Source organism: Pelobates fuscus, chromosome 12 (assembly GCF_036172605.1).
Source record: "Pelobates fuscus isolate aPelFus1 chromosome 12, aPelFus1.pri, whole genome shotgun sequence".
Classification (NCBI taxonomy): Eukaryota; Metazoa; Chordata; class Amphibia; order Anura; family Pelobatidae; genus Pelobates; species Pelobates fuscus.
In genome coordinates, this window is record NC_086328.1 from 32,428,140 (window position 1) to 32,452,189 (window position 24,050).

At 38.4% G+C, this 24,050-nt stretch overlaps 2 protein-coding genes across 2 annotated transcripts in view; one reads left to right on the plus strand and one right to left on the minus strand.

Annotated features, from left to right (window-relative positions):
* B3GNT9 (UDP-GlcNAc:betaGal beta-1,3-N-acetylglucosaminyltransferase 9) overlaps positions 1-9,870 on the plus strand; it is a 41,783-nt gene extending 31,913 nt beyond the window's left edge. The window contains exon 2 of the mRNA XM_063438010.1: positions 4,364-9,870. Within this exon, the coding sequence (XP_063294080.1) occupies positions 4,426-5,697 (1,272 nt within the window). The 5' untranslated portion in view covers positions 4,364-4,425 and the 3' untranslated portion in view covers positions 5,698-9,870. The remainder of the gene's footprint in view (positions 1-4,363) is intronic.
* A 258-nt stretch (positions 9,871-10,128) lies between these two features.
* The window catches only part of PHAF1 (phagosome assembly factor 1), a 40,630-nt gene continuing 26,708 nt past the window's right edge, over positions 10,129-24,050 (minus strand). Inside the window, exons 4-17 of the mRNA XM_063438011.1 lie at positions 21,596-21,679; positions 21,437-21,480; positions 21,105-21,184; positions 20,922-21,016; positions 19,665-19,762; positions 19,462-19,574; positions 18,726-18,859; positions 17,278-17,361; positions 14,995-15,077; positions 13,667-13,710; positions 13,241-13,284; positions 12,228-12,286; positions 11,886-11,958; positions 10,129-11,240 (exon numbers count right to left, since the gene is read on the minus strand). Of these exons, the coding sequence (XP_063294081.1) occupies positions 11,151-11,240; positions 11,886-11,958; positions 12,228-12,286; positions 13,241-13,284; positions 13,667-13,710; positions 14,995-15,077; positions 17,278-17,361; positions 18,726-18,859; positions 19,462-19,574; positions 19,665-19,762; positions 20,922-21,016; positions 21,105-21,184; positions 21,437-21,480; positions 21,596-21,679 (1,125 nt within the window). The 3' untranslated portion in view covers positions 10,129-11,150. The remainder of the gene's footprint in view (positions 11,241-11,885; positions 11,959-12,227; positions 12,287-13,240; positions 13,285-13,666; positions 13,711-14,994; positions 15,078-17,277; positions 17,362-18,725; positions 18,860-19,461; positions 19,575-19,664; positions 19,763-20,921; positions 21,017-21,104; positions 21,185-21,436; positions 21,481-21,595; positions 21,680-24,050) is intronic.

Genomic DNA, 24,050 nt, shown 5'->3' on the forward strand with positions numbered 1-24,050 from the left:
CACCTGAGAGGTTTGCCTTGACATGGCAGGTGGGCTAAAGTCTCTCATGGACATTGGAGAAATGAAATAACCTCCATTTGTTTAAATATACATAGGGATTTGGGAAGAGCGCAGGTAACTTTTTCTTTGGGTTTTACTGTATGTATTGGGGCTGATGTGTACTATGGTCGTTTTTTTTCCTACGCATATACATTGACATATGTATTCACACAATCACAGTGTGAGTCTGGCAGTGTGTATTGGTACCTGTGTGTGCATGTCTGGCATTGTGTAACATGTATGCACCTCAGTGTGTGTGTCTGGCAGTGACTATCCTTGTGCATCTGTGAGTGTATATCTGTCTGTATGTGTATTCATGGCTGTGCCTGCAATGCATATCTATATATATATATATATATATATGTCTGTCTGTGTTGCTCTGTGTCTGGAATCATGTGTGTAAAAAGCTGCTTGCAGTGTATTGTGTGTATGAAAGGGCTGATTGAGTTATTGCTGTGTGCATTGTATTTATGGTGGGGCTGTGTTGTGTGTGTGTGTGAGAAGTGATTGTGTGAGTATGAGAGTTACTATTTGCAGAGTGGTGCCTATGTCTTAGGGTGCCTGTGTGTCTATGAGGGTGAGTGTGACAGAGTGACATTGGCAATGTAACGGTGTTTGATAGGCAAGTGTGGCTGTGTGTGGGGAGGGAGTGATGTGACTGGGTGACTATGTGTGGGTGGATGATGTAACAGGGTGACTGTATGTGTGGGACAATGTACATACATGCATACACAGATAAACATACACATTTATAGACACACACACACCCAGATACACACTGACACAAACACCATGACACACACGGATACACTTACTGACACATGAATACATACACACATATGTGTGAACATTTTCAGGCTTACCTGGAGTCCTGCCGTTGGCTCAGTCTGATGGGAGTGTGGGTCTGGAACTGGGTTTCCTCCCATTCCTGCTGTGGCTCCTCTCCCTCCAGCGCAGCTCTTCCTGTAGCTGGGAGGAAGTGATCTGATCTCACTTCCTCCCAGCATGCGGATGTTAAAAAGGTCCTGGTCAGGCTCTTAACGGGGCGCGGTGCCCACCCAGGCCCCTTTTCAGAAATACCCATCAAGGAGACCTAAGTGCATGGGCCACCTCAGGGTAATTCCACCACGGCTTCTCCCATACTGACAACTGCAGCTCGGTTGAGAGGCGAATACAGACAGTCAACCTGAATTAATCTCTCTGAAGTTCATAACATGGTGGCTTTGCTGCACTGTGATCTCAGCCAATCCAATGCTAAAGGAAAGCATTGGATTGGCTGAGATCATCAAGATTGGAGGCAGGGCCAGACGCAGTGAGACAAGCACGGCAATGGAGAAACGGTAGGTTTAAAGGGACAATATAGTCATCCAGAACATCTTATTGCAGTGGTATGGGTAAGGTGTCCCTGTCCCACTTAATCCTGAAATTTAAGTGGGACAGAAACTGCAATAATTACATTGCAGGATTAAGACAGCCACTAGAGGCACGTCCTGTTGGCTAACCAATTTTTTGTTTGCCCGACGCTGGACATCCTTCCTCACGCTCTGCATGAGGTCATCCAGCATCAATAAAATCCCCACAAAAGAGCATTGAAGCAATGCTTTCCTATGGGGAGGCCTAAGGCACTTGCCGCGCATGCGCATTAGTTTCCCACCCTCTCCCCAATAGGATCACGTTGGAAAAGATGAAGCACCCACCCAGTGCCAGTGGATATTGGTGCTTGAATTGGTAGTGACTCAAGATTTAGTTTTAACCCTTAATAAGCCAGGGGCTTTGTATTGCTAACACTATAGAATCCCTTTAACCCCTTAAGGACCAAACTTCTGGAATAAAAGGGAATCATGACGTGTCACACACGTCGTGTGTCCTTAAGGGGCTAATATTTTATTTCTCTGCTCTGAGGAGGTGCGGGGAACCCAATAGGTAGTTCAAAACTATAGCATTAGAAATACATGAAGTTAGAAAAGTTTTCCGTTTTGGCTATTATAAACTTAGATTTGAAATTCATTTTAAATTCTTATTTTAGTAAATAAACCTGAATTAATTAATAAATGTATGCCAAAGTAGTGGAACGGGAAACATTCTTAAAATCAGCTTAACTATTTTAGTCTTAACTTAAAATTCACTATCAATTCCCAACAGACCGCAGAACCTATATGTACCCAAAACAAGAAGATCCGGAAAGCGTACAGTGAGCACTTCAAGCACTGAAATGGTTAACGAGGGCTTGCTATAAAGTGTTTCATGCAGATGGTCAGCAAACTCTTAAAATTCTCCAGGGTCTTTATGAAGCTGATCAAGACCCGGTAGGGTCAAAACGTTGCTGCTTTTGCCCCAATAAAGCTGCTATTTCTGTTATCCCGGAGTGCCCGAACCATTAGCTATTCTGCATATCAATCTGCTTTTAATCTGCAAAAATCTGACCCTCTTGCTATAACCGGCCTCCATAATAAGTGAACTGCACTATATTAATTGAAGTTGCAATTAGTTTATCAATATATTCAACAAAAATGGTTAGGTAACACTTCTGAACTCCAAAGGACTTTGTTATAAGATTTTCTTGTGATAAGAAAAATTTCCGGCAAAACAATATTCTGGGCAAGCACCGGAGTGGGACAATTGTTACAAGAAAAAAAAGACACAGAGAATCCTACCTTCAATGCTGTACATAGTCTGCGCCAGGAATTTTTCTGGAATTATAATCCTTTTGGAATATTTTGGGGGTTTTTTTTGCCTGGAGACATGTCCTCCCAACCCCCTTAGGGGAAGATTGGAAACATAAACACAAATTCTACGGACAAAGTAATAAAAACATACATAGGGCAATATTATACAACAGTATGTGGAAATTTGTGGTGTTAAATGCACTCACAAGAGCAATAAAAGCAAACAGTATATCACCCACTCTAGGGTTAAATCCTTAGGGAACTCCAAACTACCATAAGAGATTCTTCAATATAAAAACGAAGCACAAACATAGAGCAGAACATCAAGTTAAAACAACACTTTTAATAAAGTATTGCACTTCAAAATTATATAAAAGCCCATCACCACTTAAGATGGACGAAACGCGTAGGGATTAAATTGCATTTATTTATATCTATTTAGTATGTGTTATTGTATTTGTTTTAATACTACATTGTCTGGTCTATACCTGTGACTGCTTTGGGGCTACTACACCAGAGATAGAGGATCCAGGATTATACCACTAGAGTGGAGATAGGCTTGTATATCTCATTTTGTAAGTACAACACTTTATTAAGGTGTTTGTTTAACTTTATGTTCTGCAGTAGTGTGTGCTTTCTTTTTATTCAGGAATACCTTATGGAAGTTTGGAGTTCCCTTAGAATGTAACTCTGGAGTTGGTGATGTGCTGCTTGCTTTTATTGCTCTTGTGAGTGCATTTAATGTCACGGATGCACCCTAGTCCAAGCATGCGCATGACTTGGTTCTAGTGGGGATAGGGTTAAAATTCACTATTTGTTGACACTAGACCAGAAATAATGATAAAATACCCCTTAACACCACACACATCTAATTATAATAATATAAATATCATAATGCTGCCACCACCAAGACAATTTATAAATGACTACAAACCCACAAAATCCAATTTAGCACATTATCTATGTGATTTCATATTACTAATAAATAGGTCAGGTAACGTGAGTCATTATCAGACAAAGGCAGAACTTAATAAAAGAATATTTATTATGAGCAAAAACAATAGTCACAGTGAATATAAAGAGATGACATACACATTATTTTCACCTAAACAGATAAAAATAAAAAAGAGAAATTAACAGAAAACCCAACTACTCACTTAAGTGGTAAAGTGACACTATTTTGTGTTCAGTGAGGCTCCGGCAAGTAAAGATGGCTATTTACTCAAAATTAGATATTGGCCCCTAACAAGAGCATTCAACATTTGCACACCATTGGATTTATGCTTCCTGTATTAATCTTAAATTTCCAGGCCAGCCCAGAGGTGGAATAGGTGAAGGGAAGGAGTACATATAGGAACAATAACTGCTCTTACCCTTGTGTTTCAGACAAACACCAATCCAAATAGAAAAATTTGATTTAATTTTCGCTTTTGTCCTTGCCACAGAAATAATTTTTCCATCTATGAATTTGTTGCAATCTTTCAATTCCATATATATGTCACACTACCTTCTTATGACCTAATACCACAGATTTCACAATTCCTTTAACAGCAACAAGACAATCACGCTAGCTGCTTTGATAACAGGTTGTGAACTGAAATTTGTAAATAAAAGATTTAACCATTTCCACTGACATATAGCCGTTTCCTTTGTTCCAGATGGGAGAGCACATGTTCCATGAAAAAAAGGAAGACAAAGTCCTTGAAATTCTCCAATAACAATGAGAGTTCGAATTAAGGGAGATGTCCTTTGCACTCTTCTTCTGGTGATCTCTCTCAGCACTTTGCTGTATAGTTTGTTAAGACCAACTGCTAAACAAGACATTGCTCCAGTGAAAAACACGAAAAGACTCAAGAACCCACCCAGGACTGCAGCTTCCAAGAAATATTATGACGCTAAAGTAATAACAGGTAAAGTGAAACTCCTTTCAGAGGTTTATCATGCAGACGTAGACAGTGAAGACGTTAAGCCCACAGTCCCACCAGTAAAGACACAATCTCCATTTGACTTCCAACAGTACCTCAGCAGTAAAGATCATCGAAACTTTAGCTTGCTAATCAACCAACCAAACAAGTGCACAAAACCTTCCGGAGAGTCATTCCTACTCATTGCAGTAAAATCCATTGTGGAAGACTTTGACCGACGTGAAAGTGTTCGCAAAACCTGGGGGAAAGAAGGATTAGTCAATGGTGTGCGGGTCAGGAGGGTATTTCTTCTAGGGATCCCCAAGAATAAAACAACAGTGTCCTTGTGGGAGTCCCTTATGCAACAAGAGAGTCACTATTACAAAGATATATTGCTGTGGGATTTTCTTGATACGTTCTTCAACTTGACCTTGAAAGAGATCCACTTTTTGAGCTGGGCAGAAATGTTTTGCAATGACGTTAAATTTATTTTCAAGGGTGATGCCGATGTATTCGTCAATGTAGAGAACTTGATACATTTCTTGCAGAACCAAAACGCTTCTGAAGATTTGTTTGTTGGGGATATTATAAATCATGCCAAGCCGATAAGGTCAAAGAAAAGCAAATACTACATTCCAGAGACTATGTACGGGTTAGGGATATATCCAGCCTATGCAGGAGGTGGAGGATTTCTAATGTCGGGAGTGACCATGAAAAAGTTGTCTGAAGCCTGCAAAGAGGTGGAACTCTTTCCTATAGATGATGTATTTTTGGGAATGTGCTTGCAACGTATTAATCTCAAACCAGTTTTACACGAAGGATTTAAAACATTTGGAATCACAAGACCCTCGGCTGCACCTCACTTACAAACATTTGATCCTTGCTTCTACAAAGACCTAATGGTTGTACACAGTCTCAAAGCAGCAGAGATCTGGCTCATGTGGAACCTTCTGCACAGTCAACAGCCACCCTGTTCCCAAAAACAGAGAATAAAGAAACCGTTCCACTGGAAGAAGAAAAAGACAAAACAGGCCATAAATGCAGTCACGAGTCTACAAGTGAACCAAGAACTTTCAAGCACATGGTGAAATAGTTGGACCCTTAAAGGTTGGGAAGATGCAGAATGTCCAATCCTGCTGCAGATTGTAGAAACCAACTATACGGTCTCACAGCATTGGATCAACGACAGCAACCATTCATGAAAACTAAAACCCAAAAAACACAACGCACACTTCTTAGAAGATAAAATGTTTTTAATCCCTTAAGGACACATAATGGAAATTTTCTGTCATGCTGGCCTTTTACTTCTGAAGGGGTGTCCTAAAGTGTCAACAAAGAAGGGGAGAAAGAGTAATGATGTATAAAGGTCACACACACACACAGCACTTTCTTATTGCACTTATTATGAAAAAAACTGCTAAGATGCAGTATGTATTCATAGAAAAAAAAATATTCAGACACAAAGCAATATACGCAAACACAAAATAAACAAAGAAAAAAAAAAACAGGCAAACAAGTTGTGACCAAATGGTCTCCCTTTATTAGGTTGTGGGTATACATGCTGTTTCGGAGCAACAGATTTCATAAGAATTATTGTAAAAAACTGAAATAAAACAAAACAAAAACATGATCACAAATATCTTTATTTTTTGAAAACAGCATTTCTTCTCCGACAGTTTGCCTAATAAGAACCCCATGTAGAAACTCTCTAAGTTTGGAGATACTTCCACATTATTCTCTATACTTAAAACGGCACAATTATTCTGTACTCTTGGACCAAGCCATGGTCTCCCACATGCCTCAGTCTGTTCACTTCCTGTCATACGGGGCTGGGGATGTCACCACGTTTTAGAAGGACGCAATACTAGCAGGATTGGGCATTGTAAACACAAATAAAAAGCAGCTATGAGGGTTTCCTCAAATGGAAAGTGTCTGGGCAACAATCTGCAGCAGGGACGGTAGATTTCCTTTTTTAATATTAACTCTATGGTAGTCAAAAGGGTAAGTAGCTGAACAGAACAAAATGCTAAATGAGCACTCTGGTGGGAACGTGGGTAATTAAACACCTGAAAGGAAGACTAGATTATGAGAGAACATGCCTTTCTAGTTCACATTTACATGGCAGCAAACTTGGGGGGGGGAGGCATCTTCTTACGTTCAGGTTCTCTCCCTGCATGCGGACATCACCTGCACACATTTTACTACATACAAACAAAAACCCCAAAACAATATTTACAAAAGAAAAATAAATCTGTACACTATGCTGTAAAAACACACAAACTTTGTCCATGTATCACGTTATTACACCAAAATATTACAAAGAGGATACATTTCTATTAATAATTTAATCATTCCAATTTCAACCTCTCCCCCCACAACCAGCTGACCTCCTCCTATACACAAAATGACACAGAGAGACTCAGTGCCAGTGATAGCGTTGGTTAACATTCTGGCATCAACTGTTAATAAGCAGGGAGAAGAGGACAGAATCCCAGTAACCCAAGGAGAATGTTGCGTCTATAGGCATCCATGGCAGTAAGAAATCGCAACACATTGCTCAACGGTAAATTGTCTGCATGTGTGTATTACATAACTGCTCTTAGTACCCCCCAATAATGTCTTTCCCTTTATAAAACATGGAAAAATATAACCGTAACAAACTTGGCACTATCTCTTAGGAAACCAGTACATGCAGGATCCGGACCAGTTGGAAGATGTGGAGAAATAAATTACAGATCATACATCCCTTGGTAACTGTCTGGCAGACATCTTTGGCTATTGTGTAAAAAGCATGGAGTCACCACTCCCCCTGTTAACTAGTGCATTTGGCCTCTCTTCAGCAAGATTGTAAGGTATAGGTATTTCAAACACTGGACCTCTACCAGTTGGTGAGCTGGGTCTCCCATGAACCGTTGCAAGCCATCTGATGATTTTATGTTTTGGCAAAGGGTAAAAAGTGCAGTTTGCCAGCAGAGAGAGGCCCTCTGTTTTAACAGTTTTAAAGAATTAAATCAATAAAAAATACATATTTTTTGCACTGTTACGAGAGCAAAAGTGAAACAGGATTTGTACATCAGCTGGATATATTTGTAATTATAGGGAACATAATGCCTTTATGTAAAACATTAGCAAAATATGTTTAAAAAGAAACATATTACACAGGAAAAAAAAAAATATCTATTCTTCCGTTTAGAGGGACACTCTATGCACCAATAAAACTTGTGTATTTTATAGATTTTGGCCTCATTAATATGCTGTATTGTTTGGAGGCAAATCCAACATCACTGTGGGAGCTGGTTTTAATTAACAGCCTGGCTGCAGACAGTCAGAGAAACTACAAACAGGTAGTGATAACTTTACTATACGTGCCCCTGGGTGTCTTCTCCTCCTAATGCAAGCTAATTGGACCGCATTCTGTAAAACATTTATAATTTTGTGCAAAATATAAAACTATGAAGATTTAAGCACATACAGCATATTATATGATATCAATACGGATGATATGGATTTAAGTTTCACAGCTGCCGGGAATGTCCCTTAATAGTAGCATTCTAAGTATCATAACTGTTGCTCATCGGCTTGTGTCAATTTTTTTTTTTTTTAAGTGTTCTGAAAAACCTAGGTCTCATGCTGGGAAGTTGCAGAATGGCCTCCACTGCTGAGACTCTGCTGATGCAGATATGAACATCCGCATTAGCTTATCCGCTTTTGGTGTCAATGATAAACAGTGTTAGTAAGTTAGTTAAATGCTGGATAAGGTTCTAAATTATTCGAGTTACAGCAGCGGGGTAAAGATTGTAGGTGGTGTTTTATTGAATAGCTTAAAAAATATTAGATACGGATCAGGGTGATGTAACCCACTTAGTTTGTAAGTACCATAACAACTACAGCCTAGTAGTGGTTATGGATTAGGGAGTCCCTTTAATATTCTTTGCTCTCGTTTTGACTTTTGTAAACAGCTTTAAGCAAAGATGTCCCGTTAAAGCAAACTTTAAGATCCCGCTAAAAAATAAAGGTCTACGAAGGCAAAACGCATTGGGCTGTTCAACAATGGAAATTTTATGAGTAAATAAAGTTTGTTTTAACAGCAAACTTGTGCTTCAGAACTTTCCACAGTCAGTTGGTTTTAATTGGTAGAATCAATTATACATCAAATGACGGCAGTGAATTATTCATGAGCATTTAACTTTTATAGGCAGTTTGTGCCTGTGTCTTATGAATACATGTTTATTGCGTAACCACTAAAAAAACCTTGTCCAATAAGGCTTAGAGCAAGTTTCCAGACGATTTCTCAGTAATTTGTTGCCTGAGATCCATATTTTAACACAGTTCAAGCAGGCATCATCATGGTCAATGTAAGCTCCTAGCATGAATAATACCAAACAGGTAATAGATGGACAGTAATTCTGTTTATACAGGGTTGGACATAGACTTTTCAGAGTTATTTTGCTCTGTGTCCAAAATAAGATAGGTAATACTTTGCAGATAATGACAGGGTTTCAGGTTTCCTATTGACATGGCCAATGCAATACTAAATATTTGAAATAAAAGGTATGGTAATGATGACTTCAAAGAAGAGTCGTCAATTTGTTTATACAAGTTAATATGTTTTACAGCTTCTGTGTATATTATTTTACAACATATACATACAAGTAAATACCATATTTCAGTGCATTTTCCAACTTTGCCTTACTAGGTGGGGCATTTTTAAATCCTCTTAGATGCATACATATTCAAATAAAGGCCAAGCAGGTAGTCAAGAAGACTTTGTGCATGTTGACAATTCCTTAGGTCATGTACAAGTGCTGGGATTCTCAAAAATAAAACTTTATGAGCTTAATTCGACTATTCGAGCATGGACTTGGCCAATATGAGGTGCGGACAACCACTTAAAAATGGCTGCTCGCGCTAAGAAAGGGTAAGTTTGGAAATGCTCCGTAGCGGTGTTTACGAGCAATATGTCATCAGTGTATATTATTGTAACGCATACATACAAGTAATCTTTTTATTTTCAATGATAATAAATTATAACAATTTTCCTTTTAAATAAAATGGCACTCTCACAAAAGTGAAATATGTACCTACTGTGGGATGATTTAAAATTTAGAGAAAGTGAGAGAAGATTCACATGGTGAGACAGGAGGGGGACAAACCCTTTAAAATTATATCTGCTTTTTTTGTGGATTTGTTTTCTGCCAATCAAAATACAGGAAGAATTTAAATTACAGATGTGGTAACAAAAATGTATAAATGAAGACAAAAAGCAACCATTCCTCGGTGACAGAATGCCTGTTTCATCAGTCAATAGAAGTGACTTTTATTAATACAATATATTGGACATACTCTACGGGTTTCAGATAGAAAAAAAAAATAATGTATTTGTATTTTTTAAATTCTTTAAATCTGCCATTTCACTTAATTGAAAGCATTATTGTAAATTTAAGAGGTGTTCGAAAAAAAATTAATTCTTTGCTGTGCAAATGTGTACAGGTTTTTTTTACATCCTATTAAAAATTAAAAGTTGATAACAGAAGATAACAAAATAAAAATAAAAATTGGCCCATCTATTTTAAGACATGATTATCTCCTTGGAGAAAAACAAACCAAAAACATTTGGAAACTTAACATCATACGAGTGTCCAATGAAGAGAGGAAGAAAAATTAAAATAAAGTAACAGCGGAAAATATATTATTTAAATAAGATTAATAAAAAAAAAAAAAAAAAATTATAAACAGCACATCAAGTAATTGTTAGGAATACAGCGATTACTTACCCGCCATATAAATAAGCATTTCACGCAGCTTATAAAATGTCTCCATGTTCGTTTTCAGATGCTGTTCAGTGAACACGATGACTGATCAAGTAAAGTGTATGTAGTGCAAATGGTATAAACTAAATTTCTGATCGCATTCTGGTTCGGGGCTTATTCTCATCACGGAGGGAGCCTACAAAGAATCACTTTATATCTCACTTTGTGAACAAATACACAAAGATTCTGAGGCTGTTTTGCATGTATTCGGCTTCTTGAAGTCACATGATGTGGTACCTGAATGAGATTATATATACATACATATGTATATATTACAAGATACATACGCGCATATGTACACACCAGTCACACTTTAAACTGCTTTTGACCACAGAAATATCAATGTGTTTACATACACATGTATATTAATATTTACAAATGTGACTATCACATGATTTTAGTAACACTAACACGAAGATTCCTCACTTCCAGGTCCTGCACACGGCTTTATCAAATTTGTGCTTTTAGACGCAGTAGAGAGTTCTCTGTCGGCCCTTGATCTTTCATCTCTAAGGTCACAGGGACGTAGAAGACACACTGACCGCAAAAAAGGTGCCTGGTAGGAACGGGAAGTAGTGAGGGGGAGGCAGGAGATACCCACAGTATGTGCAGCGCCTCCCAGGTCTGCCAAGTTCGCACTAAGCACAGCAAGGTCAACCCTGCTTCGTGCGGCTGTTCGGCAACAAGTCAAGGCACGCTGGGCTAGACCAACACACCAGTTTCTTCCGGGTTTACTGGCTCGTCTCGGAGGATTTCTGCTGGACGCTGGGTCTGGGAGCTCCGTAGAGAGTAACAGATGCTATGTGGTTATTCTGCATCACCTGGAACACAGACTTCGTAAATTAAAATATGTTGAAGACCAGATGGAATGCAAAGGACAAGAAACACACTCAGGTACTCCCTGTTCTCTGTGGTGCAAGCATGAAAAGTGCACTTAATTAATGTGAAACCAGTAAATTCACAGATAATCCTGTGATCGCATATATCCAAGTTTTGCAGTATAACTGGAGTGTGAACAAACGAGTCCTACTGTCAGCTAAGCAACAGGTAACCTTCGTTTTAATTTGCTTATTGCCTGATGTATGGAGTAAGTACTGTGACAGCGTTCCCTGATTGGTACAAGTACTCTGACAGCGTTTCCTGTGTGGTATAAGTACCATTCTCTGACAGTTTCCTTTGTGCTATAAATAGTCCTGACAGACAGTGCTGTGTGTGTATAAATCGTGATACTCTAAAAGATAACCCCCTACGGTATGAGTCTGCATAGTATAAGTACTTGAACAGACGGTGGTCTCTTTTTGGTACAGGTATTCTAACATACCAGTTGCGTGTAGTGCAAGTACATGTTCACTGAACTATGGAGATAAGTACTCAATATTCACTGGAAAAAAACATCCTTAGATAATATTTATGCCCACTCTGGGGGCGACTTTTTCTTAGAGAGACAACTAATGAACTCTTCTAACCTCAAAGATCATCCTCTGGAGGCCAAAGCAGAATGTTGATCCAAATGGATTTGTGTTGTTGGGTGAAGATGACCTGAAAGGGAAATTTAACGTCATTATCGAATGGCCAACGTCAATAGACCAATAACATTACAGATATAAATAAAGCAGATGCTGGTTTCCCCCTCTCTTTGACACCTTATATTGTTGTTATTATAATATAATACAAGTGACTTTTTGCAGATTAATTCTTCTGCACCTTATAATAAGAGTGTAGTTTGATATATAACGATTAACATGCGTTACACACAGACAAGACAGTAGCTGGTAAATCTGATTTCAAAGCTGCACGTGTAAGTTTACCTGTGAAGAACTACAGGCTTCTCCATAGGGTGTCCTAGGAGCTCCTGAATACTATCCCACTGAAAGACCAAAAACAAAGACAACAATCAAAGGCACATTTAACCCATATCCTAAGAGGCCAATTTACCCATAATCTCCAGCCACACAGGGTTATTCATTAAAGTATGACTTATAAAGAATACAAAGTGAATTTCATAATTTAAGGTTTAAAATAGGTGAGCTGTAGAGTTATATGGAGAATATTCCCAAATCAGCTTTTGCAGATCAATATCTAAAATTCACGTAAAATGACCAACAATTCACACTTCAGTAAATAATCCGTCAGTCTTCAAGAAGCCTTCTAGAACGTAAACTTGTTTTGAGCAGGACCTTTTTTACTCTAGCTAGTACTTTGTACAGCACTTCAGCTTATGTTGGTGATATATATACTGAAAAATAGATATACCACGTGTCCATTAGAGCTCCACCAAACATTGAATTAGTGCTTCCTACGGGAATTTTGAAGACGTTGCACGTTCTCATGTAAAGGACATCCAGGGTAAAAGACCGTGAAGATTCTGGAAGCGCCACTATAAATAAATATTTGTCTTAAGACATTGAAAATAATTTGAATTTACAAACTTTGTCCAGGGAAGTATTGGTGGAAAGACCAGCCAGAACACTGCAATTAGCGCATACGGTGTTATGTTAAAGCTACATATATTTATTCAAAGCTTTCTACTCGAGGGCAGGAGTTTGGATGAAACTGAAGTTCTCCTGTAGGCACGGGGGCGTACTGCACATTACGCATAGTGGTTAGTTCTATATTTCTTTTCCTTTATCAAGTCTCACTCAATAATGATTACCATATCAATAATCTCTTTACAAATAGAATTTACTGATCATTCCTCAGTTGTCCAAACATTGGCTCCGTAGCAACAGAGGCCAAGATTATAATGGGTATCAATAGACAGAAACCGTATGTAAACATTTTTGTTGGGGCAAAACATTTACCAGATAAAACATATTCTCACCTTGCTGTAGGTGGTGCAGATTTCTTTTTGTGTTTCAGTGGTATCTATAAGAAGAGCAAGACAGTATATAATGTACGAATTAGATCAGCTATGACAAAAAGGAGAGAAGGACAGAGTCTAGGATCAATTGTTAAAAAAAACTGGAGCAGAAACCACTACAGCTTGGGTTAAAGTCTCATTCAAGGAAGAATACAAGGATATTTTCTTCTGTTTTTCAGTATATCCTGAGGGTATAGGTATTATTAGACCACAATGTTACTGACCTCAGAAGGTATTTATTACAGATTAAGCCATACTAGAAAGTGAACCTGCAATCTGATGTCTAGTGCTATAAACAACAAAAAATACCAACCAGTAATGCTTTATTTAAAAAAAAAAATTTTTAAAAAAATTTAAGACGTCATTGTTAAGATCAGAGTAACTCACCTCTCTTAACTGTTAAAGGAATCCGGAAATCACAGCGATGGTAACTGGAATACAAGCAGAGGAAAGGTCATTATACAAGAAGTAGACGGTTATAGGATTGTTCATTTAATCAATTACGTAACATACAACTGTTAAAAAATTAACAAATGTATATATTCCCTTTTCTGAAAATGCCCCAAACTATAACACAGTTACATCAATGAGAAGAGACATGCATACCTCAAGTTCAGCTTCTCTCACATTTGTTTTTGCTGTTGATCCAAAAGAAGGCAACAAATCCAGTTTGAAGCACTTTCCAATTTGCAACAAACTAGGGAAAAAAAACCTTCTTGATCCCAAAATGTCAGTCAGATCTCTTTGTATCAAGCAGCTATTACCACACAAATAAAAAATTATATCCCTGAATATTATGTGTTTGCAAGTATTCATGATGATGCTGTTTAAACATCTGTATAGACTGATAAAACCACCTCTTCAGGCAGAAAATCCCACATCCTTATTGTTCTTACTGTAAAAAAACAAAAACCTTCCCTTTGCCTTAGACTAAATCTCCTTTCTTCCAGTTAAATGCGTGACTTTGTGTTCTATGTATCCTGTTTATGAATACATTTCCAGACAGTGGTTTGTATTGGCCCCGGAATATATAGATGACTAGGTAAATATAAGCAGCTTTGTGATGGACCGCCTGGCACCCCGACCGGTTGCCTCCGCCAGTCGATGCTCCTAGTGCTCACCGAGGACTCCAAGCACTGCACCAGACACCATCAGCATTGTAGACTCCCACAAACCGCCGCAGCTTGGTTGGGGATCTTGTCATCCTCCATCCATCCTGGACCCAAGACCAGGATCCAGCTTCCAGTGGGTGAACATTTCCTACTCCAGAGAGTGTAGCAGGAACAGCTCTTATAAGAGCTAGTGATTATAATTCCAGGGAGTATAAGGAGTATAACAATCCCCAGAGTGAATATAGCTGTCCCCTCCACACATGAGACGAGGCTCTATGCAAGGGGTACGCCCACATGGACCTTGTGGGGAACTGAGTTACAATATTCACTCCCACACTTAGCATACAATCTCTCCCCTCTGCTGGGAGATAATGGAGTCAGATACTGTGTTAACCCAATTATCTCCAGTCCTAAAAGTACCCCAAAACACATAATATCCCCAAAAATGTTATATCCGCTGATAGCCCTGGTCTGGGTGACCAACATATCCAAAAATAATTGGTTCGTCCAGCGGTTTAAAATTATCAACTACCTGGAAATTGGTGACATGAGATTAATTTCAGTAACATTATAGTTGATACAGCTATGTATCCATCTACTTACATGTTGAAGTTGTAATGCCCAGGATAATTTGTGTGCAGTACAAACTTCTTGGCCTTGTGCGTATTTGCATCAAAGAGAATATCCTAAACATTTGAGATACAGACAATAAATTAAAGGTGAAGTAGACAGATCCAGAATAGACAATCTCTGCTGAAGAAGAATGACATTGGAGTAGAACCGTCTGCTTGTCATAGGTACAGGTAATACAGTCAGATGAACATTACTGTAACATTCTTTAAATAAATCTCTTCATCGGGACAATGATTTTTGCAATTTTTTAATGAAGAAAGAAGAGGTTGTGGTTCTATACAAATTTCCATCTGTCTTGACCTCAAAACAGTTATCTGTGATTCCACGGCCCCACTTAATACAAGGGCTGTGGAGTCATAACACCAAATCTTCGACACCAACTCAATTTATGGTACCACCGACTGCAACTATATTACAATTTACCATATATGCCTGCGCATAAGGCGACTTTTAAAGTGGGGAAAAATTAAATTTGATAATACCAAAAACTAGGGGTCTACTAATATGCTGGACATAAACTTGTTCATATGTGGCTAAGACAAAAATAAGACCTTGATCGAATACTTTTTTGATACGCTCAATGCTTTTGTCCTTCTAGTTCCAATGTCATTTCTAAAGAAATACATTTTTTGGAGTGCTTACTATCACTGTTACAACTCAATCAAGTACGCTTAGTAATCATTATTTATGCTTTATACACAAATGTCGGGTATAACTAGCAGATAACATAACTGCTTGCCATATCGTATCGTTATATGTAAACACAGCTGACTGGCTGGAGAGATACAAGCCATCTATTAGCAAAAAGGTAAACTACATGCTAGTCTTTTATTTGTGAACTCAGACCATCTTCTTAATCATATAATAAAATAACCTATTACATAGCAGGAAGTAAAAGAACATTTATAATTTTATATAAAATCCGACTATTTGTTGACTTCTGGTGGCCTAGCCTAAGCACAAAAGGAGCACAGGAGTTTATGAGTCGTCTTATCTGCTAAATATCTGGTAAATATAGGCGTAAACCTATATACACCTCTATATTTACACCTCTAATTTTTGGAGGTCGAATTAAGTGGTACATTTAGTTGTAGTAGGTACATTTATAGCTGCACGACTGACTCCACAGTACTGTATAAAATACCAAATGAAAAGTGAAATGCAAGTAAAATGACAACAAAAAAACTGAAAAATTTTACATTAGACTCCCCAAACAGCAAGAGGACAAAAGGTTGAAAAATCATTATTTATAATTTTTTTTTTTTTTTTAATAAATCAGATGTCCAGCAGACCTGAATTAACGGGAGAGGTGAAAAGCTGTACCTTACTGACCATTACACCATTGGCAGTCGAATAGGTTAATAAGAAAAAGTGTTTCGTTGGTGGGTATGACTCCTTATTGACCATTACACTGTCACATGTGGAGTGAGGGATTAAGGGCTAGATCTGACAAGCCACTTGTGGTTAGTAGCGGGTCTGTCGACTTCTATTTTATTTATCTGGACAGACTCATATGCTTGATTTGGGACAGATTTTGAAATTGTTATGGATTTCCAGCCATTTTCTTAGCTAGCTGGCCATATCTAGGACCAATTCTGGATTAGCATTCTTCAATTTAAGGAAGTAGTTCACAATCCAGACCTCAAAGTATACCAACATCTCAGGAGTTATGCATTTCCAATTTTCTACCCAAGGAGATACTAGAAAAACCCTGGAGCATGCTTTGAGGACTGGATTCGGAACCATTCATTTAGAATTTAATTGGGACAATACATAGATGGCTTTTCAAAATTCAGTGGATAATACATTAACAGAATTATTCACTAAAGTGAGAATCAAGTGAAATACAAAGTGAACCCCAAATTTAAGGGTCAAAATAGTCGATTCGAAAATATTCTGTTATGCTTCCAGGTTGGGTATATTGGTCTAAAATTGGAAATTCACGTGAATTCCAAACAACAATCACTTTAGTGAATAACGGACAGTGAATATTCTAAATGTTGCCTCTAAATTTTCACAAATTGCTCAGAACTGATCATTTCACTAATTTGACACAATAAATACTAACATGGTTATTTACGGTACTTATGTGAGAATTCAAAGTGAACTTCAAAATGTAATGCCAAAGTAGCCAAATGGAAATCATAACTAATTACGGGATGTTTTCCAGTTCGGCTATTTTAATCTTAAATTTGAAATTCACTTTGAATTTTCACTTTTGTGAAAAACTACTACAGACATGTGCGAACTTACCACCCCAAGGGTAAAATAGTTGTAGAAATAGTCATTGCATTTTGCAGGGACCTGTTTGTGGGGGGACGGGGAATGAATCTTCATCTGGAATGAAAACAAACAGCATTCAAAACCTGATATTCACCAGTCAGGGCAAAGCACACAGTTAACATCATGTTACAGACTGCAGGTTAATAATGAAGTAGTGGTACAGTCTGTTAGAGTCAAAGTCTGGTTAACGTGTCCTAGATACCTGATCCTTGTGTTCATCACTTTTTGACCCCGAGTAGTTCTACAATGAACAAGTAACCTTTTACATTGGTCACACCTGCTTCTGAACCCAAACAGTCACTAACAGAAATGGTGCACACTTTGCTAGGGGTTTGGAGTGGAAGATACTCAATAAGCAAACATGACACCAATAACAAAGTGCAGAAAGGGAGACTCCAATGAAGTAATCAGGCAGAAGGTTAGGTCAGTCCAGGCAGCATAATTTATTTGGCAAATAAACCGGCAAGAGTTCAAAGACCAGGGACTCAGAATAAGGCAATGGTTCAACAGGTACAACTGAACTAGAGAACTGTAGGCACACACCTGAGCACTGAGGTAAGCTGCATAATTAGAGTGACTCCCCTGAGCCAGTCCATCCCTAGGAGTCTAGAGAGGCACCCCTCCACTGGTGTAAACAAGTCCTGAATCGTGAGGCACTGGCTGCGGAGAGGGAGTCAAATAGATCGAAGACTCTGCCGAACCACCACATGTCGGCCTTGGAGCAGGGAGGGTCGCGGCGAGAGGAAGTCCCTGAGGCATTTTTTTTTTTTTTTTTTAAATTCAGCAAAAATGCCAAAAATTTCACTGAGTCTCATTTCCGTAGTCTCATATGGGTTAAGACGTTCCAGGTTAAATTAAGATGGGACCTATTGGGACTATTGGACACAAGTAGCCTCATGGCTGCCCATGGGTTAAACCTATGCAACCAAACCCCTGGAGGTTCATACTTTCATGACCTATTGAAGGACTAAAATGCACTAACAACAAACTCATTAACAAGTTGGCACTGGCAACCAGAAGGGCGTTGGCATTATACTGGAATCAATAATCATCTTCCCAAAGTGAACTTCCTTGTATGTTCACTGAAGTTAGAGATATGCAACAGCTTACAGCTCAAAAGCACAACTTTGCAATATTACTTCAACATCTGGTCACCATGGCTGGCACATGGAGCATCATCGGGGAAATATTTGATCAAAAGTAGGTGATGTGTGTGACTTGAGATATTCCATTATATCGGTGAAAAAAAAAAAAATATCAAATGGTAGTGGGCCATTCTTCTCATTACTTCGGATATCTCCAAAATACACAGAAGGCAATATTTTCCCACAATGTCTGTTTGCCATTATGGCTTCATATAGGTTACGTATTACATATTTATAAAGGTTTACAAATCCTACATATGTCCATTTCCTCACCTTGTCGTCAGATTTGTAGAAGATTTTATGTGGAGCCCCCAGGGTACTCAGCACATCCTGACAAGAATCACCGAAATGTACACAGCGCTCCATTACCCGCATCTTGGCATCTGCCATTACCCCCGGTCCACAGCCTAGAGATGTAAAGGACATCAACAAAAAGAGGCATTCCTTAATAATTATTAATAGGTATTGGGATATGAATCATTCATTATCTGCCACACAATACAGCTAAAGAATGTTAAGTATACATTCTAGCAAGTACCAGATTGACCTGTAAGTACACATTCTACAATATAATTGCTTCACCCATTCCATTTCTATCCAGGCTGTTGTGTAGGAGAAAGAAGATACTGCTAAAGAGAGTATTGCACACTACTACTAACAAGGAATTTGAACAGCCATTTGAGTGTTTTTTAGTTATGCATTTCTAAACGTACATTGTATGGTCGAGCGGCTTGGCTTAGTTTTCACGCCAGAGAGAGACAATTTAAGCAAGGGTTACTATATGGCAGATTATCATGGGAAATGTAGTTAACGTTCATCGGTGAAGCCAAGGTGAGCCACAACTGTTATATGATATCCCTCAAATTATATCATTTTCTCGAAAGTTGTACTTCTAGAGGCGAGTTCATAGGATAAAAAAAAAAAAAACACACTAAAAAACCACATACGCAAACATATATAAAAAGCATATTCAGAAACAGACAGTATATGAGTATAGATCAGTGAGTACCTGTACTGAGAAGACGAAGCCTCAGTCCTAGAGGCCCCAATGCATCTCTCAGAACATCCACACTCTCTGCAAACACGTTACCCAGGTAACAACCTAGGGGCATGCTGGGAGCCCTGTCATGAGGCACATAATAAGAAATTAAAATTAACAGAGGAAAGAGTCATTTGGATTGTAATTTGTCTTTGGATGATTTTGTTACTCACTTGGTGTCTTGGAGGCTGTTCCCGCTGTATATATACATGCGTTTCACAGTTGCTCCATGGGGGATCTGGAGGGATGCCAAACCATGTGCAAAGTTGGGCTTTAAAAAGAAGAATGAAGAGTCAGAAAGCAGCAATATCAGATCATAATTGAAATAAAACAAAATACACAACTACTCGGGGCCCATCAGGAACAACCATCCATATAGCATTTGGTTGATCAGCAGCACAGCACAGATGGTAGTTTACTCAATAAACCCATAAAGATACTGTTTTGGGGAGAGGGAGGTGTTACTGAAGTAAACATTGACATTTTGCAGGAACAACAAGGTTTTCATTGCAGTATTTACATGCCTCTGGTGGAGGTCAGGACAACAGACACTAGAGGGGCTTCTGCAGCTATAACCAAGTTAACCTCTTTTATAGTTTAGATTACTCTTATTGAGGGCATCAGACTGGCGCGGTGCGGCGTTTTGCATCAAATGTGCACTAGCCTCACAATGCTTCCATATGAGCAAGTGTTGGTTTGACTGAGATAATTAATATTGATGATCTCAGCCGAAGATGCGTAGTGTTAGTGGGGAAGGCAGAGCGCCACAGGATGGAAGTAAAAAAACTTACCTTTAAAACACCTGCAAGGGAGGTAGGCACCTAGATAGGTAGGTGAAGACTACAGCATTAGGAATACATATTTGTATTACCAACGCTTTAGTGTTCCTTTTATGTTCTCAAGAAGCCATTATTGTTTTTGTAAGCTTGGAGGAACTCAGAATTGGGCTGAGCTCAGCAGTGCCCCAAGGAGATACATTTTATTTGTAAATATGCATGATGCTAATTATTGGGTCTTCATAAATATCTCAGGTCAACATAAGCTTCAGTGAGAAGACCTCATGTTGTGCCAGTATGCTCAGCTCTCATCGTTACAAAGAATAAGGATTCAACTGACCTATAAACAAGTTTTCAGAAACATAGTTTCTAATATGTTCTAGAAGTAGAACTTCCAACATGTTCAGTCATTCAAACACAAATTCCATATTCTTACGGAATTTTTGCTGATCTCTGCTTCGTTCTACCACAGCAAGTTCTAGTTCTACCACAGCAAGAGTGCAGTCTAATAATTGCCCAAGTTCTAAAACCGATGCCTTTACATATGCACCCATGCCAGTAAATTATTCCTACAAATACGGTGCTAGAGTGCTCCACAAAAACAACACATTTAAGCTTGAAACAAAATTCTCCATGAAGATGTGTGGAACTAACCTCATACTTCGGAGCTTCAGTCCAGGAATCCAGTTGAAAGGAGAATGACAGACCACGAAAATTGAGGTGGAACAGCTGTTCTGCGGAGTTGTACACTGAAGAGAAGATATACAATTATCTCACTACTTATACAATTATCTAATGATCCCTGGGAACATGAAGCTAAATTCTGTGATTACGAACCTCCAGGATGTGTTGCTCCAAACGACTGATCGATTTGCTCTATAGTAGGTGCAATGGACTGTGAGTTGAAGTGAACTCCACTAAAAGAGCAAGGAAGATTGATCAGTCAGAAGAAGGGTAAACAAAGGCTAAATTGTGAATTGTGAAATTGGAAAACAAAGGGGAAGCTATTGTATGGAGACAAAATGTACTCAAACTATCTATTGCAGGAGAAACGCACACTGTAAAAATTGGCCAATGAAGAACACTCACATCATGTACAAGTGTCCCTATATACAAGGCAGGAAGTGGGTAGCTTTTACATTAGAAGCAAAAAATATAGAAACTCTTACCAATATTTTAATTTAACCTTTGTCAAATCATACACTTCTATCACCTGTGGTGGAAAAACAAAAGATAAAAACATAAAATAAAACAGATCAATCATGTTCCACCAGCAATTTGTACTCATGTTAGCCAGGCCCAACCTTCTCAATGCCCCGGCTCCTCACCTTCAGTCTCTGGTTGTAAGCATCAAACAGCAGTTTGATTCCGTCCTGAGTCAGGCTAAGGATGAGGTCATGGCTCAGAGGCGACTGAAATAAAAGTGGGAAAGTTTAGGGAAAATAGTCTCACTGTTTCTACAGAACACGAATCACCACCATATTCTTTAACATTCTTCCAAACCCTAACCCAAAGTGATGGAGGGTGTTTGAAGAGGCATAAAACAAATCTTTCTGCAGTTCATGTATGTTCTTACAAACACGTTTTACACATAATACTCTGTTGCAGTTTATCAAGTTAAAAGAGTTGGTGTTTTGATGTCCTATAGTCCTTTTTTGCAGTGAATTAACAAACCTGAATTAGTTGGCTGCACAATAAACTGGAAACCAATGTATATAAAACAGGATACACATATTATAGATGTACACTCATGCGGATTACACCCTCCTAGACAGCACACCTGAGTCATTTCTGCACCCCTTCTTTAGGCAGCTAACAAGCTGAAAGAGAGTAGAGATTTCCAAGTTTGTTTCCCCTGTCCAAAGACCGCTCGTATCATGTTAACGTTAATCCATAACTGGTCCTTAAAGGCTCCAAGCCACATTGTGCATTTGTGACCAGTGATTTGTGCAGATTTTTACTATGAAACGCTACATATATACGTGTAACTCCACCTCTTGCAACATCAAAGGGTTTTTAGCTAGACCAGAGGAGAGTTCCTCACTGCCAATGTAAATTCAGTGCATATTGAATGTCGGGTGCAAGCATGCACAGCATGCTGGTGACAGACGACAAATAGCAGCACTGCCCCCTTCCATGCCGCCTCAGTCCTCCCCTCAACCAGCGGAAGTTACAGGCTCAGACTGCCAGGAGAACTTCACCCAAGATATGTAATTTTTTTATTTTTTTTTTCCTTTCGGGAGGGACGTGGAATATAGGGTTACTCCCAAAACCAGTATATTAATGAGTAAATTATAAGATAAGATATCTTAAGATAAGATATGCAATGATACCTTTAATTTGACTAACCATATCTAGGTGTATTGCTTCAGGCCTGAGGAAGAGAGGGAAAATGTTTCGAAAGATTGTGTTTTAAATGTTAATTACCGGTATATATCCATAAGAAACCTTGGAGTTTCAGAATTACATTTTATTCATATTTAAAAGGGACACTATGGTAACCACAAACACTTTAGCTTACTGAGGCGGTTTTGTTGTAGAGATCATGTCTGTGTCAGTCACAGCCAGAGGAGTTCTAGCTATGGCTGGATAAACAGAAGCAAAATAGATTTAACTCCTAAATGGTAGAGAATTGAGCAGCGAAACTTCAGAAGCATGATCTATACACCAAAACAGCTTCCTTAAGCTAAAGTTCTTCTGGTGACTAGAGTGTCCCTTTAACGCGGTGTTAGGTATAAATATTGGATTTTAACCCCTTAAGGACACATGACATGTGTGACATGTCATGATTCCCTTTTATTCCAGAAGTTTGATCCTTAAGGGGTTAAACAAAAGCTATTTAAGCTATTTAAAAAAAAAAAAAAAAAATTTTTTATATATATATATATATATATATATATATATATATATATATATAATGTACAGGTGCATTTAAAGAGAAACCCTTAAATTGTAGTGTGGCAAACACATAGCACAAGTTCTAGGTTTTGTCTTGATTTAGAAGTTGGGCAATTGCATCGGCCCTTCAAGGTGTTAAATGTGCATCTAAAAGGTTGTGGATGGTACTAGGAGGACACCTTGCACAAAAAGAATTCCATAACACGGCACAGAAAAATCTAATGCGATTCAACACGTATGTTTGGCAAAAAACACACTTACATGGTGCTAGTTGGTGAATGCAAATACCACGCTAAGAATGAATGAACTAAAGACAAGATGATTATTCACTTAGATTAATTTTATTATGGCTTGCAGCAGGTTTATGCAGAGTATAAAAACAAACTCAGTAAGTGGTCCAAGTAAGTGACAATTTGCACGTTTGGTGACGCAGGAGGAGGACATAGAGCCCACTTCCACTCAGTAAGCCAGAGACATCTCAAACCTTTCAGTGTTGCAAAATGCTGAGGATTGTAAAAGGGTCATTAAATTTCTAACAGAGCAGAATAAAATAGAAAACTTTGCGCCCCAGGCATTTCAGATGCTAAGTGAAGCAGGACTTGTCTCTGCATTGACCCTGTTTGAGACTGGTTGAACTGTCCAGAAATCATAGTAAAAGCAAAGCAGATTTAACATTTTTGGGAAGAATTGGAAACTGGAATAATTATTCTTCTCAGCTACATTTTTTATTTCCGCGTAATATCTAGAATTCACATTAAACCCACATTTTAGAGATTTGTCCTGTGTATGTATAGTAGGTGACATATAAGACTCCTGATCAAGATGCTAAAAGAGGAACAATGACAATTTGTTTACATTTCCTTTAGATATCGGGCAGATTCATTC